Source organism: Notechis scutatus, chromosome 1 (assembly GCF_049901735.1).
Source record: "Notechis scutatus isolate UNSWTSFEM ecotype Mainland chromosome 1, rNotScu1.2, whole genome shotgun sequence".
Taxonomy (NCBI): domain Eukaryota; kingdom Metazoa; phylum Chordata; class Lepidosauria; order Squamata; family Elapidae; genus Notechis; species Notechis scutatus.
In genome coordinates, this window is record NC_142009.1 from 161,888,145 (window position 1) to 161,904,891 (window position 16,747).

At 35.8% G+C, this 16,747-nt stretch overlaps 1 protein-coding gene across 50 annotated transcripts in view; it reads right to left on the reverse strand.

Moving 5' to 3' along the window:
* Positions 1-1,258: 1,258 nt before the first annotated feature.
* The window catches only part of PCBP3 (poly(rC) binding protein 3), a 60,541-nt gene continuing 45,052 nt past the window's right edge, over positions 1,259-16,747 (reverse strand). For 23 of the 50 annotated variants that reach the window (XM_087949306.1, XM_087949305.1, XM_087949307.1 and 20 more), the window contains 5 exons: positions 14,071-14,149; positions 13,335-13,394; positions 10,139-10,191; positions 5,479-5,648; positions 1,259-2,226 (listed from right to left, as the gene is read on the reverse strand). In XM_087949306.1, the coding sequence (XP_087805432.1) occupies positions 2,190-2,226; positions 5,479-5,648; positions 10,139-10,191; positions 13,335-13,394; positions 14,071-14,149 (399 nt within the window). In that variant the 3' untranslated portion in view covers positions 1,259-2,189. The other 27 variants (XM_026678984.2, XM_026678980.2, XM_087949323.1 and 24 more) reach the window with 14 other exon arrangements.

Sequence of the window (16,747 nt, forward strand, 5' to 3'; positions counted from 1 at the left end):
CTAGACTCCCTGACTGGTCCCCTTTCTTCCCCACTGTCCAATTCTGCTGCCGTCTGTACCAGCTGCTGGCGAACCACAACAGATTGCTGGGGGAAAAAACCCAATCTCTTTAACAAAATAAGATTTTGTGGGCATATAGATTCTTCTGAGGGCATGAAGTCTTCTATTAAAATAAGAACAGATTTCTTTTCAATTTTTTAAAAAATGCGGTCAGTAATTTGTGGACATATTTGGCCCTTGTTTAGGAATGTATCCTGCCAAATACAGACAGATAGGCCTAAAGGATTATTTACAAACTTGGGAACATTGAAACTAACTGTTCATATGATCTACTATTCATGGCCATTTTTAATTACCAAGTCATTGTTCACCCTGCATCACACAGATTTTCTCCATGACAACCTGGTCTTTCAAGTTTTCCAATGGTGCACTCCTTACCATTGTAATCCACCTTATTATTAATAGCTAATGGTTGTGAAAAACCCCAATACTGTAAAGATACAGGCATTATGTTGACTTATGTTGACACCGCAACTGTTATAAATACATGCCAGTTGCCAAGGATCTGAATTTTGATCACATAACTAAGGGGGTACTGCAACAGTTGTAAGTGTGAAAAATGATCATAAGTTCCTTTCTGGTCTGTCTAAGCCAGTGGTAGTCAACCTGGTCCCTACCGCCCACTAGTGGGCATTCCAGCTTTCATGGTGGGCGGTAGGGGTTTTGTCCCCTACTTTATAAATCACCATTACTGTGGAACCGGTGGGCTGTTAGAGAAAAAATTTCTACTAACAGAGATACCGAAGTGGGTGGTAGGTATAAAAAGGTTGACTACCCCTGGTCTAAGCAGTTTATTCCTAAACTAATGCTCTGTTATATGTTGAAATTTTAACGTGCTACAGGTACGTTAGTCCTCGAGTTACAGAAATGTAATGTAACTGTTGTAAGTCAAGGACTACATGTACTGGGAAATCAGACAAGGATAAATTGTGCTTCTTGAATTTCTGGTTTATTTGTTTGCTTGCTTAAATAGTGCCTGAAACATTAGGGCGGGAGGAATGTCTTCATCAGATGACATTTAGTGTACACAACACCTCCTGAATTCACTGTAATGTGAACTCTCCCATCATTAAAAAGTCACTCCAACGGCTATATCTTAAGTTCTCTCTTTCCCAATCAAAGTGTGAAATAAATTGAGTAAGATAAATGATATACAAACCCCATCAACAAAAAAAGAAGCACTGAAATCAACATTAGCAATTATTACTAGCAAAGCTGCACAGGCTTTATTGGATTTAAACAATGGCAAACACAGCTGGCTCACAGAAACTGGAGCTTTTCTAACCTAAGTCCAAAAGTCTGTGGGTGGCTTGTTTTCAGCAGTTCCTGCCACTTTGAATTTAATTTAGTTTCATGCTCCATGTTTTCCACATTTAAGGAAAAGCTTTTTCTCCTCTCTCACCAACCCCCTTTGTTGTTGTTGTTGTTGTTGTTGTTGTTGTTGTTGTTGTTGTTGTTGTTGTTGTTGTTGTTGTGAGATTATGAGAAGGGCTTGTTCTGGCTATGCCACTGCAAAGTAGCAGGAGGAATCACCAGGGAACCAGTGAGATTTCCTGCTGATGCTCACTGGGTCTTGCCTGCTCTGTTTAACGGGGAGAAACCATGCCAGATTCAAATGATACTTTTAAGGATGAGGCAGGAACCCATCTGGTTTAGAAACCGAGAGAGTAGTGACAAAACTGAATATCTATTTCAAAGCAACTCTTGCTCTAAACGAAGCTCTGTCTCAGAATTACTGCAGGGGCTGAAAAAGAAAGCTGAGGGAATGAAGGTAACAAGGTCCAGCTAAATTGTGGCTAAAGAGAATGCCTTCTCTGAAGAATTAAGGAAAGAAAAAACCCCAGCAAAATTTATTTAGATTAATATGCACTTTACATCTGAAACACAGACTGGCCTGGAACATAAATTAAATTCTAAGAAAACCAGGAGCACACAAGGGGAAGACAGTGTCTTATCAACATGAGCGTGTGAGTGTGGATGTGCATGCACACATTCCTTTTTGAAGAAAAATATCCTAAGAGGTAAAACAGGTATGTGAAGTAGTAAATATGCAGACTGTACAAGCTGAATGAAGGATAATTAACTTGATGGAGTCGGGTGATGTAGAATTAAAGATGGCAAGAGACAAATTAGAGTGCACCCATTCCAGTCACCTCAGACGTCAGCCTAGAAGAAAGATACATACAGATGAAAAACAGCAGGAGTATTTGCAGTTTATGAGGAAGAAATCAAAAGACTTGTGTTTTATCCACCATTCTCCATCCTTCATATAGTGAGTTGTAGTGGTTGTGTATGTCCATTCCTATTGTGTTCAAGTGCTGGTGCCCTATCAAAAGATCTGGCAATGCTCTAAACACAATGGAAATGGGCAGAATCTCAATACTTCAATTACAAATAGTCATATTCCTTGGAATAGTAGTCCTCCACTTACAACAGTTCATTTAGTGACAATTCAAAGTTACAACATCTCTGAAAAAAAGTGACTTATGACCATTTTTCATACTTACAACCGTTGCAGCACCCCCTTAGTCATATGATTAAAATTTGGACGTTTGGCAACTGGTTCATATTTATGATGGATGCAATGTCCCAGGGTCCTGTGATCCCCTTTTGCGACCTTCTTACAAGCAAAGTCAATGGGGAAGCCAGGTTCACTTAACAACCGGGCTACTAACTTAACAGCTGCAGTGATTCACTTAACAGCTGTGGCAAGAAAGGTCGTAAAGTGGAGCAAAACTCACTTAGCAACAGAAATGTTGAGCTCTATTATGGTCATAAGTCGAGGACTACCCATATTACATTACAATCTTTAACTATCCTAGAACTTTGGGAAAAATCCAATAGTCAAAATTACCAAATCTAGTGAGAACTTTTTGAGAGAGGATGTTTAAAATGATAGTATTAGGCAATACTGATTATTTATATCCCATTTAAAAACTGTATCAAGACCTGTTTTTACTGTGGAACGATGCTGGCCAGTCTTTTTAGTAGTTGCACTACTATATGAATGTTCAAGAGGATGAAGGACCTCAATGAATATGACAATAGCGCCACATTTGCTAAAATTGTCCCAATGTCCTCTGTAATGCCTATCCCTTCCGAGCGTTGACATTTTTGGCCATATTACCAAGATTGGGGACAATGGGCATCTTGCCTGCTTCACCTGGGTAAAGTTCTACTTTACCATGCAAATGCTATGCATTCTCCAGCTTCTGCTTAACTGAAAAACAAGGCTTAATGTAGCATCATAGGACACATTCGTTATCCTTTTTTTCCTATCCAGATATGGTGCCAGGGGTGTCAAACTCGATTTCATTGAGGGCCGCATCAGGATTGTGTTTGACCTTGGGGGGCCAGGGTATGTGTGACCAGGGTGGGCACGGCCAGCTCAACGTCACTCGTGTCAGGGGAACCTGGTGGCCCAAGTGCTTTGCCAATGAAAACGGGCTCCCAAGCTCCATTTTAGGCTGTGTCAGCCTCTTGAAACCCTCTGCCAGTGAAAACAGAGCTGTGGAGGGCCTCCTGCAGCACTCCTGAGCTCTGTTTTCACTGGCAGAGGCACCGCAGGCCAGTTCTTCACTGTTTCTAGGGTGGCTCCGTGGGCCAGATCTAAGTACCCTGTGGGCCAGATCTGGCCCCGGGCCTTGAGTTTGACACCCCTGAGATATGCATGCCACAGTTTCTCCATCATGGAAAATAATTAATGGTATTGATATTAGTCTTGTATATTAACAGATTATTGTATCTTGCCTTTCTGCTATGACAAGCAATTTTATTTAATCTTGCTATTAGCAGATTGTCTTTTATTATTTTAAGTTTTTGCTTTAATACCTAGAAAGGAAAAAATACAGAAACAAATGAAAAGTAAACACATAGGGAAAAGAAAAAGAGAAAGGAAACATAAAAAAGTTCAGCTTTAAGCACAGCATTAAACTTGACTGCATAGTAATATTGATTATTCTTTCCATTATGCTGATAAGCAATTAAACACAATCAATCTAAGACTGTAAATCGGGGAATCTCTTTCCAACGTAATCTTGCTCACTAAAACCAAATAATGCATAAAATGATACATTTGAAATCTGGATACATAATTGAATTAGCATTCACATCTTTCAACAATAGTACTCTTCCCAAAAACATATTAATAAACATATAAACCAGAATGGCAGCTCAAGTCACATCATATAAATTAGGGTGCCCCCATCATTTGATACTCCAGCATAATAAATAATAAACTATATCTGAAGTATCCAATAAACATGAAAAACATTTTTGCTACATTAATCATATTTCATGATTAAGAGTAACATTTGCAATATTCTTTGAATCCCTTAATCATTGGTTTAAAATGGGTTTTCCAACACTGTTCCAAAGTTCTTGCAAATAGAAATTTGCAATTCAACTGTCAGTATGGCTCATAAGAAAACTTTTATCAAGGGCACTACAACATAAAACATTGCCAAGCAAAATTATGTGCATATTTTTTAATTTACAGAAGTGTTTTGAGTTGAACACATTCAAATAAATTTAATATCAAATAAGCATATTATTTGATATATGACAGCAAAAATGCTATTAAAAATAATGACTTATAATAGTCATTATTTATAATGGTTATAGTATCTAAAAAACTAATAATTTGATAACCTAGAATTAGTATAATCAACATTTATGATGATGGGAAATACACTTTTGGGAAGGAAAATATTGCTTAAAGCTTATTGTGTTTTGTATATGAAAACATTTAGTTTTCAAAGTTAAATTTATGGTACTAATTCCTCAGAAATGCTTATGCTATTCTCTTAATTGCTAAGACCAGAAGCCAAAAAGATAAGTTTATCAGATTTTTCTCTTATCTACAGTATATAGACTAGTTACTAATAAACTTGCTATGAAAAATAGCTGTTTTAACTTTGATGTTAATGATTTTTTTATTTGTGAAAAAATATTGTTAAAATGAAAAGAATTTGACATATCTGGCTAAGTAAAATGACGAATTAAGCAAAAATAATAGCTATAAACCGGAAATTAAGAAAAGGAGAGCAGTATTTGATTTAATGCAATTAACTGAATAATCTGATAATTTACTGAAATCGTGCGCAATGTCAATCAAAATGGTGGTGTTACATTAGCCAGGAGACATACAATGTTAATAAAGAGTAGTAGTTTGGCTGCCTAAGACTGTTTGGTTACCCCATTTGGTTCACACTTGCATGCTTTCCAAAATAGACCACAGAGGGCAACTAGCTCTGCATCATATTTAACAGAAATAGATTTCTAAAGAAATTGACTTACTGGAAATTCTGTGATGCAGTGGAAATGAGCATGCTATGAGTATTGTAGCCACTTGGGCATACTTAACCATTTATGAACAAGTGGATGAAGATAAGAATGAGGGTCTAAGGTGGAAATCACCTGGCGTTGATGAGGTATTGAGCAAGGCTGATGTTAGCTGGGGTTCCTGTGATGGTGATCTGACGCTCTGAGGAGCCTTCTGTGGCATTGGCGATTTTGATCTGGGCTCCAGACATCTGCCTGATTTCATTAATTTTGGTCCCTTGGCGTCCAATTATGCAGCCTATTAACTAGGAAAAGAGATATTAGGACTTTCTTAAACTAACTCTTATGGTATTAAGAATTGTGAACAACAAATAGCACAAAACTGACCAGAAACCTCAGTATTAGTTTCTCTTGTTTTGTTACTAACAAGCTGTGACTATGCTCTTTCCTATATCACAGGGAGATTTTCAAACTACTGGTTTTTTTTTACCACTGCCCAACTATAACTATGGAAATATCACTAATGGAGATTGGAGCTGCACGGCCTCTTTGATAGTTGGAGAAAGCTATGAATTATTAAGCAGAAATATTCCTAGATGTTTCCTTATTTAAAATGTATTTCTAACTGCAAAGGGACGCTTTGTTGTGATGGAATATAGCACATATAGAACATATATGAAATACAGGCATTCCTATATAGAAACTGAAACACTGTATATCATTATTTTTAATCATTATTCTGCCTTTTTATAGCGGTGAACATACTGTACCTAATATTCCTGTCTCCTATGACTGATTAGGGATTACATTGCTCCACAATGGAGCACTGAATATTCCCAGAATAACACCCCCTCCCCCACTGCAATCAGTCTCATGCCCCATTTTGCCTGTGTCATAGCATACAGATGGTAATGGGCAGCCTTAGGTGAGGCCTGAAGGATCTCTCCATTTTGTTGTTCTACAAAACAATCCCAAAGAGTGTTTGTTTTGCAGGCCCAGGCTTTATCCTAGCTCTCTCCTGGTTTCTGTCACCTTCTTACAGAAGGTGTAGAGAGAAGGTGAAGAGTTCTGACAAGTCTTTTTTCTCCTCCCTATGTGCTCAGAGTGGTGTGGGGGCTTCTGCTGTGAGGAAGCAGCTGAGACAGGAGGGCCTATTAGTTGCTTAGTCCATGTTCAATGGAATGACTACTGGGCTTCTTTCTCTTCTTGAAGTGTTTGGCCTGGAGCTGAAGTGAGTCAGTGGTCACAAGCAAAACTGAGAAGATTAATAATTCTACTATAAAACAACTAGGATTATATATTTAATAATATAAATAATAACAGTAAACATCCAACCATCCTACATATAATCATAAATGTTTAGATGTAAAAATAAGCAGAGAAAGGATGGAAAGTGAAAGCCAAGCCAAAACTTTCTTAATGGGCAAATTAAAAAAAACAACTGACCAAACAAAAGACTTTTCAAGTTAGGACTCAAATATAGTGACATCCATTAAAATTTCATAAAATATTAAATAGAAGTATTGCTCTTCAGAAATTGTTTTAAACATTTGCTTTCTCTTTTTCTAAAACTTAATTAACTGGATTTATGGAATGTGAGAATTGCCAGTGACAAAGAATTGTGGGGTCTATAGTCCAAAATTATCTATTGGCACCGGAGAAGCAATCTTCAAGACCAATATCAACTTCTTATCTATTTTACAATTTGTAACAAGTAGTCCTCAATTGGTTGCTTGTTGACTGATCAATGTTATGATGGATTTGGAAAAAGTTACTTACACTCTACACCACCCCATGGTTATTTGATTGCACTTTTGCTGCTTGGTAACTAGCTCACATTTATGATCCTGTGATTGTGTTTTGCAAAGGTTTTTTTTTTTTTTTTGGGGGGGGGGGGCATTTTCTGACCAAAAAAGGGGCAAAAAATGCCTACTGGATAAAGCAGAAAATGCCCATTGAATAAGCTGGATTCAGATTTAGGACCATTTGATTTGTTAATTTGCTTAATGACTATCATAAAAACAGCAATAAAATCAAGCCCAGTTACATGGTCATCACAATGACTTATGACCAAAATTTCAGGCTCAATTGTGGAAATTATAAGTTGAGGACTACCTGTAGATAGATACAGGAGACAGAAAGAGAAAGAGAGACAGAGGCAGACAGACAACCCTGACAGAACAAGTGGATTTTAAGAAAAAGCAAATTGCATCTAAATTGTAGATTTTCTTGAGCTGTGTAATATCAGACCTACTGAAGAAAAAAATGCATATTTGTACTTCTGCAATTTCAGTGAACATTTTGAATTTCTAGTTAGAGTCAATTAGAACGGAAATAAGCTGTATTTGGTGAACATTAGTATGAAATAAGCTGTATTTGGTGAACATTTGCTCATTAGTATCTTATAATGTAGAATTTTTGACATGAAGGAATTAAGTATCAATTAAATCTTCTAGACTGATAGGTGCCCTGGAATCTTATGGTTGTATATCAGTAGCTAGGAAGCCCAAACTGTTATGAGAAAATTGAACAATATTTATGGAACATCGTTCTTGGATTTAGTCATCCCTAGATGGAGGTTCTTTGCTTTCCAAAAAAATCTGTTTGCATATTCTTCCTTTCTACTCTACTTTGGATTAAATTACATTGATGTGGGATACAGTGAATGAACCTGCTGACCTTCTTTTGAATAGATGCCTTGATCTAGTGCATTTGTTAGAATTATAACTGCTACTTGAGAAACTCTGCGATAGGGAGATTGTTCTTATTGTAATAATCTATTCATTCTGGACTTCATCTGAGTAGACTCACAGTGGCACTGTGGCTTGCCATCCTGTATTGCAAACTATTATTTTATAGGTTTATAAGACACCTATTTCAAATCAAATGACAACTAGAGAAACTCACAACTATTGAAGTTTCAAAGTCAAGAATACTTTAAATTGGGTCTATTCTGGAAGTTAATTATACTCATTCTGTGGAAATCTTCTCTATCACTTCATTATCGTTATCATTAGGAGCTGTGGTGGCGCAGTGGTTAGAATACAGTATTGCAAGCTGACTTCACCCATTGCCTGGAGTTTGATCCTGACAGGGCTCAAGGTTGATTCAATCTTCCATCCTTCCGAGGCTGATAAAAGGAGGACCCAGATTGTTGGAAGCAATATGCTGATTCTGTAAATTGCTTAGAGCGTGCTGTAAAGCATCTGAAGTGCTATATAAGTCTAAGTGCTAAATACTAGTGCTATCAGTGCTTTTACATTGTGAGGGATGGCTGTTTCTTTAAATTGCTAATCTTTTCACACATCCCGAACCAATTGCCTGTCCATTTTGATAGCTACTGGCTTCATGGCTAAGGCAAGAGTAGAACTCATTTCATAAATTAATGCAGGATAAATTAAGCTACTTAAACACTGCAAGAAAATACCCAAGCCATTTTCATGTCTATTTCTTCTGATACATATCATTCTAGGCTAAATCTAGAATATATAATTCTATTGTACATGTGATAATATTCATCTTCATTTCTCTATATAGATGCCCTAATTTAGAACATAGAGATGTACATTATTTTTTATACATTATTTTTATATACATTTATATTTTTATACATTATTTTGGCTACTGTTAATGGAACAATGGTTTATAACAGTTACAAATTTTAACTTTTAAAACAATTTGAAATACATACAATCATTTTACATAGAAATAGAAAAGAGCCATTCATTCTAAAACAATAACAATTATACCTTAGAATGGATACTTTTTATTTTCACTTCTAACCTATAAAAATTAAATAGATTACATCAGTCTATCCCACCCAGCCAGAAAGGGAAGATATGTTGCAGCTAAAGAAATCCAACTGGTGGAATCCAGGAAGAGAGCCTTCTTTGCCCTTGCCCCCCACCTCCTGCCCAATGGAATAGTCTCCCCCCATCTCCCCCCATTTCATGGCCTTATGAAAAGAAGTTAAAATATGGCTCTGCAGCCTCATGTGGGGAGTCCAGAGGTGTAAGCAGCTGTGGGCCTCACTGAGAACCCTTCCTCTATCTTTTATTTAATTTTAACAAAGTTTTTATCATCCTCTCTCTCTAAATTTTTTTAACTTAATATATTGTTTTTATATTTTAATACTTTGTTGTACACTGTCCAGACTCCCAACCTGAGAGAAATGGGCAGTTCAGGAATGCGAGGAAAAAAAACCACAACCGAGTTTTTGAAAAACTTAGTAGGAGAACAAATTTTCATTAGTAATTCCAAAAGAAGTATAATATATTTGATTTCTTTTTTAAACCAGTGGTTTGAGTTGCTTTGCTTATTTATGTCTGAAATGTGGGACTATGACATTTACATGAACACCATTCCAATGAAAAAGAACTATTCTAATATAAGAGTACTCAGACATACAACAGATCCTTCCATCACAAAAGAAGGACCATAATGAGACGGATCAGGATTGAGATGGATGAGGAAAACAATTTCCTTCTCATATGGTAGCATGGCAGGTTTTAGATATCCAGCTGAAAGTGGCAGATCTTTCAAAATGGAGTCCTTGATTCAAGCAAAAAATGCTGTTGTTTATCAGGAATGTTAACCAAGCAAATTTTCCACATACCACGAAAGTTACCAAAAGCTTTGTTTTATTTCTCAGTTTAATAGCTTTATGTACCCACAAATAAAATTGCATGCCTAAAGTCAATGAAGAGGCTTTTTTGATACCATGTCACAATGAGAAGTCACTGTTGGCTACATACATTTATCGAAAGATAAGCAGAACACGAGATGCGATACTCACATCATTGGGAATGGTGAGTTCATGAGTACTGGCCGGGGGATTGGCATCCAAACCTGAGCATATGTAAGAGAAAATGGACATTGCTTGAGGAGAAAGTATTGCACTTTTGATGGCATTTCACCAAAATAGCAGATCTTGTGGATTTCCAGACTGCACTAGAGCCAAAGAATAAGGAAGGATGAAGGTTTCAATAAATAACAGATAAAAAAAAAATGGAGCTCTGAAAGCAGTTGCTGTAATATTTCATTAGATGGCAATTCAATAGATTTTAATGCAGTGATGTGTTCCTTGAATGCTGATATCCTCACCTCATTTTTTTGCCTTTTGGAATAAACAAGCTGGCCTATACTGCATTTTCTGTTTTCAGTGTTCAAAATGTCACTATTGGTTGATGAAATAAAAGATAAAGCTGCTTAGAAACATTGGGGAGAACTTGTGGCTATTTAGGAGGCAAACTATGATACAGTGGTTATTTTAAAGCATGCCTCCCAAAAGGATGAATTAATATCCTCTATGGTATTCATTGTATATGGATGCCACTTGCAAGGAAGAGGAATACTGTATTTTAAACCCAGTTCTGGTGAAATAATGGAGTTTTATAGCAAAATTACATTGAATTATATAGCATGAATGACAGACATATTTTGGAAGTAGGGAAATGGAATTTCTTATGCTCTTGAGAATTAATAGCAAGGATTACTTATATATTTTTTGCAAAGCATGAAAACAAATTATTATAGGCAGTAAATCCACAATAGAATGAATGTTTTTACCTGTTTAGATAACATATTCTTTGTACTGAAATTATAGAGATCCAAAGAGAAATGTGGACTTCAGCCAATAAACTGTAGACATCATAATCTGTTTTCTAAAACTGTGTTTTTTAAAATATACAGTAATACTGGAACTGTACTGGAACTGTAGTGCTACAGTTAATAATTTATGGTTCCACATAATTCCCACAGGAACATATTGTAAAATAAATGTTTCAGAGTGAAAAGCAATGACCTAATCACTTGTTAATGTAGCCTAAATAGTTACATGCCCAAAACTCAAGTACTATTTATTTATATATATATATATATATATATATATATATATATATATATATATATATATATATATATATATATATTTCAAAATTCTACCTTTATCACTTTATTTTAACTAATAAAGTCACCCAGCCAAGTTTTCATGTCTACAGTGGGACTAGAATTCACTGTCTTAAAATCTAATAAAAAGTGACTGATCATGAAACCTAGGAATTCTGCTTTTTAATAAGAGCCACAGAACGACAGTAGTTTGTCCAAGTATAAGAGTGAACACTATTCTAAAAACTTCGTTATGACAGTACATAAAAATTTGGGCAGCCTGTTGGGCAACCTTTAATGGAACAGTATGTACAATATATGGCTTTCTGAAATCAATACAACTCCAAGACAAAGAATGAAAATACATTCTTAATCACCCTATAACTTACCATTTTTTAAAAATCTGTATTTTATATAGTAAACTTCTGGTACCTAAATTACTTCTTGTTAGAACTTTGCGTGCAATCTTAGCCATGTGAATAGATTGAGGATGCATATCTACATATGAATTAATCACAAGATTTCCATGGTGTAAGTACATGCAGTAATTTTTAAAAAAATCTAAATGAAGAAGTTCTTTGTTATGAATAATTCATAATATGCACAAATACAATATGTGAACAATCTTATGTGTACTTTATTAAAAAAACAGAGGATGTGTAAGATCTATAGTCTATGCAATATTCTGTAGTTATGAAACTTTCCAGATGAGACGATGAAGATTTGCTAGGCAAGACTTGGTATAACTCCAACTTCATGATCTCATTTTATTTATATTAAGTATTTATAAGCGTTGACAATGATAGTTTGCAGACTGACTCTCAGAGAAAGCACAGACATTTGGAAGTATGTTCCATTAAGACTAATAAGATTTACTTCCATGGAACTGAGCTGGGATCAATCTAAATATGTTTTTGTAATACTGCCCAGTAACGGAATCTGGTTTTGAGCCTCTTTTTGAATTGTTTGAAGGTAACATACTCCATGCTAGATGCTGAGAATTGTCAGCATAATACACAGTACTAACCAAAAACTAAAAAGAAAGGGTCAAGAGAGAAGCCATAGTCTGCTCTCCACTACCTAGGAAGAAATAAGCAGGAATACGAGAGAAGAGAGTCACTACGCAATCACCCAAACACCCATTCAGTCTGCTGAAACTTAGAAATGAAGCTTAGTAATGCTGAAGTCTGCACCCATGAATTTACAGATTTGATTTGTAAAGTTTTTTAACAAAGCCAATAAAAAATAGCTGTAAGGATTTTATGGAGTCTTGGGGCCTGATCTGATATATGTGAGGGTCTGAGTTTATTTTAAATTCATTTATTGATGGCTGAATTTATTTTCAAAGGTATTCCCTAGTTCCAGGAGAAATTATGGGAATAATTAAGAAATTATGGGAATGGACAGATTGAAAGAGAATGGGACATCACACACTATGCTGTGGTAAATATTGTGTTATCATAATAGCACAATACTATTAATGTCTTTCATTTGTAAGACTTTTGTATAGTTTTATAAAATAGTGATATCTTGATTATAGCATGGTACATTAAAAAATAAATATTTTTATACAGAAGTTTTTTTATATGGAGATTATTTTTTACTTTGCTAATAGTATCTAGCAAATGTCTTTTATTCAGATACAAACATACCAAAATCCAGAATCAAAGAATGAGCACAATGATTTTACTTGAACTTTTAATTTGTTACGGCTTCTGCTAAATCACAGTTTCCTTTAGAAAGAGTGTATGGAGTGCAATGGAAAGTGAAAGGATGCTGTTTACTCTGAGCCAAAATCTGGGGATGAAAGAAGAACAGTTTCAAAAGCTGAAGAGAGAGACATCAAGATGAAAGAGCTAAGGTCTAAAGAGGAGCCATGTTAACAGTGATGTGTCATTCTGCTGGAGAGTTATTCTGAAAAAGGGTTAGATTGTCTTAACTGCTGCCATTTTTTAATTGTAGGGTCATAACTATTATTGTGCTGTGTCTTGCCTCTTGAACATTAGTAAAACTATCCCATCAATATAATCAGAACAACTGCTTTATGTATCACTTTGGCAATGACAAAAAGAATTCTAAGACTGTATTTCCTGCATTTATTTTACCTGAGGATTGGCCCATCAGATTTTGAGCTTCTTCGGAGGAATGTAAGGGCAGCTTTTCTCCTGAAGAGCAAAGAAGAAATACATTTAATTTTTATTTTTTTTGCCTTCAAGGAGAGAAGCAATGTCACTTCATCTAGGAAGCTCAAAATATGATGAATAAAATGGCAGAAAAAGCAAGTTTTCGTTCAAATCAAATGCAATGCTATTAAAACATATGTTCAGTAACATATAAATAATATCTGCCATTCCAGTTTTCTACAGAAACTACTCCCTTTTCCTGACATTTCCGAGTTTATCAGAAATGATTTTCAGAAAACTAGTTGAGATAAAAGACTGGCCTATTCTTAGTTTTCCATAAAAGCAGTGGTTCAAATGCTAAGCATTCATTAGTCATCTATATATCTTTGACTCCTAGTAGTATAACTTAGAATATCACAAACAATCAGGGACAAGTATGAAAAATTAACCTTTGCCTCTTAATGCAGAATGCATCCTTACCCCTGACTAAAGGATTGTTATGACATAGATGTCTTAGAGCAGATAATAGCAACACATAACTTGCAAATATATGTCCTGACCTTTTCTCAACTCTAGTATCTGCCTCTTGTCCTCTCTTAATATTTCCACTCCAACTACACATCCTATTTCTTTTAATTTAAGAAACCAAGCTTAGAAAAAGAGAGAACTGCATAGGTAAAAAGAGAAGGAAATCTGTAAAGGGAATTTGGGTACGTACCAGGGAAAGCAGGGGTGGTCTGTCCAAGGGGAGTAAAGGGGGTTTGCTGCATAGCCAACTGGTGGAGCTTGGTCAACTGCTGAGGGGTAGGAGGGATATTAGAACTAAGAAGGTTATTGTTATAGAATACAAGTCACACTGAAAACCAAGAACAAAATTATAATAGTAATGTTTTGAAGAAAGAAATCAGGAAGCCATGTGGAATCATGGCAACATACAGGTTGATAGAAGGACTTGGCCTGGGAAATTATAATTGGTCAAATTCCTGGCAGATGTGCTCAATCAGGATCTGAAACACAGCAGCCTAGTTTTGGCGTTGTGTCTTTCCAGATGAAATTGTACATATGTGTTCATCACAAAACCTGAACCAAGTGGAAGAATATATGGATATGAGATTACCATTTCCCAAGGAGGTGCTACTTGCATAGAGACTATCAGTGCTTCTGGAGCTGTAACCTGGAACTGGTAGTTTCTTCAAAATATTGAAAGTTTCATAACTAGGTAGATGACCCAATGAAAAGTCCAGTATGTGTTTTGGCCAAAATAGGTATGTATTTCAGATCCTGTTCATCCCTTCTTGTGCTTTTAGCATTAGACTTCTAATAACTCATTCACAAAGAGGAAGGCAATTCCAATATATTTTATGCCAAATTCATATTGTTATTCAAACACCAAAATAAAACAAATCTGTTTTTAAAACCATGCTTTGTAACAGCCTGAGGTAGTAGGATGATAATTAGATTCTGATGTCATTACAGAAACTCCCCTACAGCATAGTAATTGGCTGTGGGAAGTTCCCCTATAGCAGGACTTTCAAGCTCCTGGCCCCTGCGTCATCCGCTGGCCACACCTATGCCCAGTTTAGCGAAAAGGGAAAAAGTCCCGATACATCACGTGATGCCGCCATGACGCTGTGAGTTTGACATCCCTGCCCTAAAGCCATCCAGACCAGCCAACTAAACTATGAGGTTCTGATCTTTTGAATTCAGAAGGGAAAAGATTAAAATAAAAAAAAAAACCAAACTCCTGCTCTTGTAGCATAACTGAGTGAAAGGGTGCAGGGAAGTCTGACATTGGTGTTATAACAGTTAGGTGAAGCATTGGAACTAGAATACCTGAGAGGCTGAAGAAGACAGAAAAGTTACAAGGAGTTTGAAAAGAAGAGCTTTTATTAGTCAGCCAAGAAGGCAAGCAAAACATAAGAAACAAATGGCATTGCAGAACCTGTGCTGAAATAACTTAACAGATTGGGGGTGGGCGGGAAAGAATCTAAAACAATTAAGTTTCTATATGAAGTACTCTGAATGACAATGTTATGTTTTTCAAAAGTGTGACATTCATTTCTCTCTATGCAACTTTTACTATCCCTAATCACAAATTGGATATTCTTTAGGTTAGTATACTGTGAACATGGAATTTTGGAACAAGTAAGGAAAAACAAATCAAGATTTGGTTACTGCTGCTTAACCAGAACATTGTCTGTAGAATCTTTCTGGCTTAATCAACAAATTATGGTTTTAATTTATAGTAAAGTGATGGGATATAGAACTTCTTTGCTGGAAGATTAAACTACACAATAAGTTTACACATCAGGCTAAGCCATAATGTGGTTACTTTACTTTAGTATGAAGTGTAAATAGAGACAGGAAGTAACACAGAGCTGCCCTTCTGATTTCATTTATGATTGTGTACATTGGAGGAAATACACAATTATGATCAAACCCACTGTGGGTAGGACGGGAAGATTTTGCTTTGCAAAAGCCAGCAACCCATATATGTAGGAATTTTAAAAGAAAACAAATCCATGGATGATTCAGTAGTGCTTCTTTCTTGTGGGTTTGTTTTGTTCAATAAAATATGTTCTTCATATCTTTTTTACGGGACTGTCTCAAATTTGGCATCACCCAATGAATATGATTCAGCCCTTTCTTCTTCTACAAGAAACTATATGTTCCACCAGGAAATTTGATAGGAGCGGATACAGAGGCAGGATTAAAGCTTGAAAAGCATAGAAACTTGGTCAGGAAGTTGTTGGTGGTCTAGTGAATTTTTATTCATTATATGTGAGAAATTGGAATTGGTAAAGTACCAAATGACTGGAAAATAGCAGACATTCATGTCTACTAAAATGGGCAAAAGGAAAATCCAGCAAACTACAGACCACTCAGTCTGACACTAATATAAGGGAAAATCCCAGAGCAGATGCTGAAGATCTTGAAACATTTTCCCAGACTAATCTTATCTCATGTTTTAAACAAGAAGTTTCCTTAATAGATTGTGAGCATGCTGCAGACATAATACATCTTGTCGTCAACAAAGCATTGGTTAATTACTCAATGACATGCTAATCTAGTTAAGCATGGACTGAATGGCATGACATTTCGTAGCTGGTTCAAACTCAACCATGGCTTAAACTTAACCATGCAAGGAGTTAAAATGGTTAACTAGCTAAGCTAGTTAAACTTAACTATGGCTTAAAATTGCCAACTTAGCTAAGCATGACAGTTCATAGGTGACTCAAACTTCTTTAAAGAATGTTAATCAAAGAGTCCTTGTTAAATTGGAGAGAGGTATCAAATGGGGTGCATAAGGGTTAATTCTGTCTTCTATTCTTTGCTAATGATTTTATTAATGATTTGACTGCAGAGGTATAGAAACACTTATCTAATTTACAGAT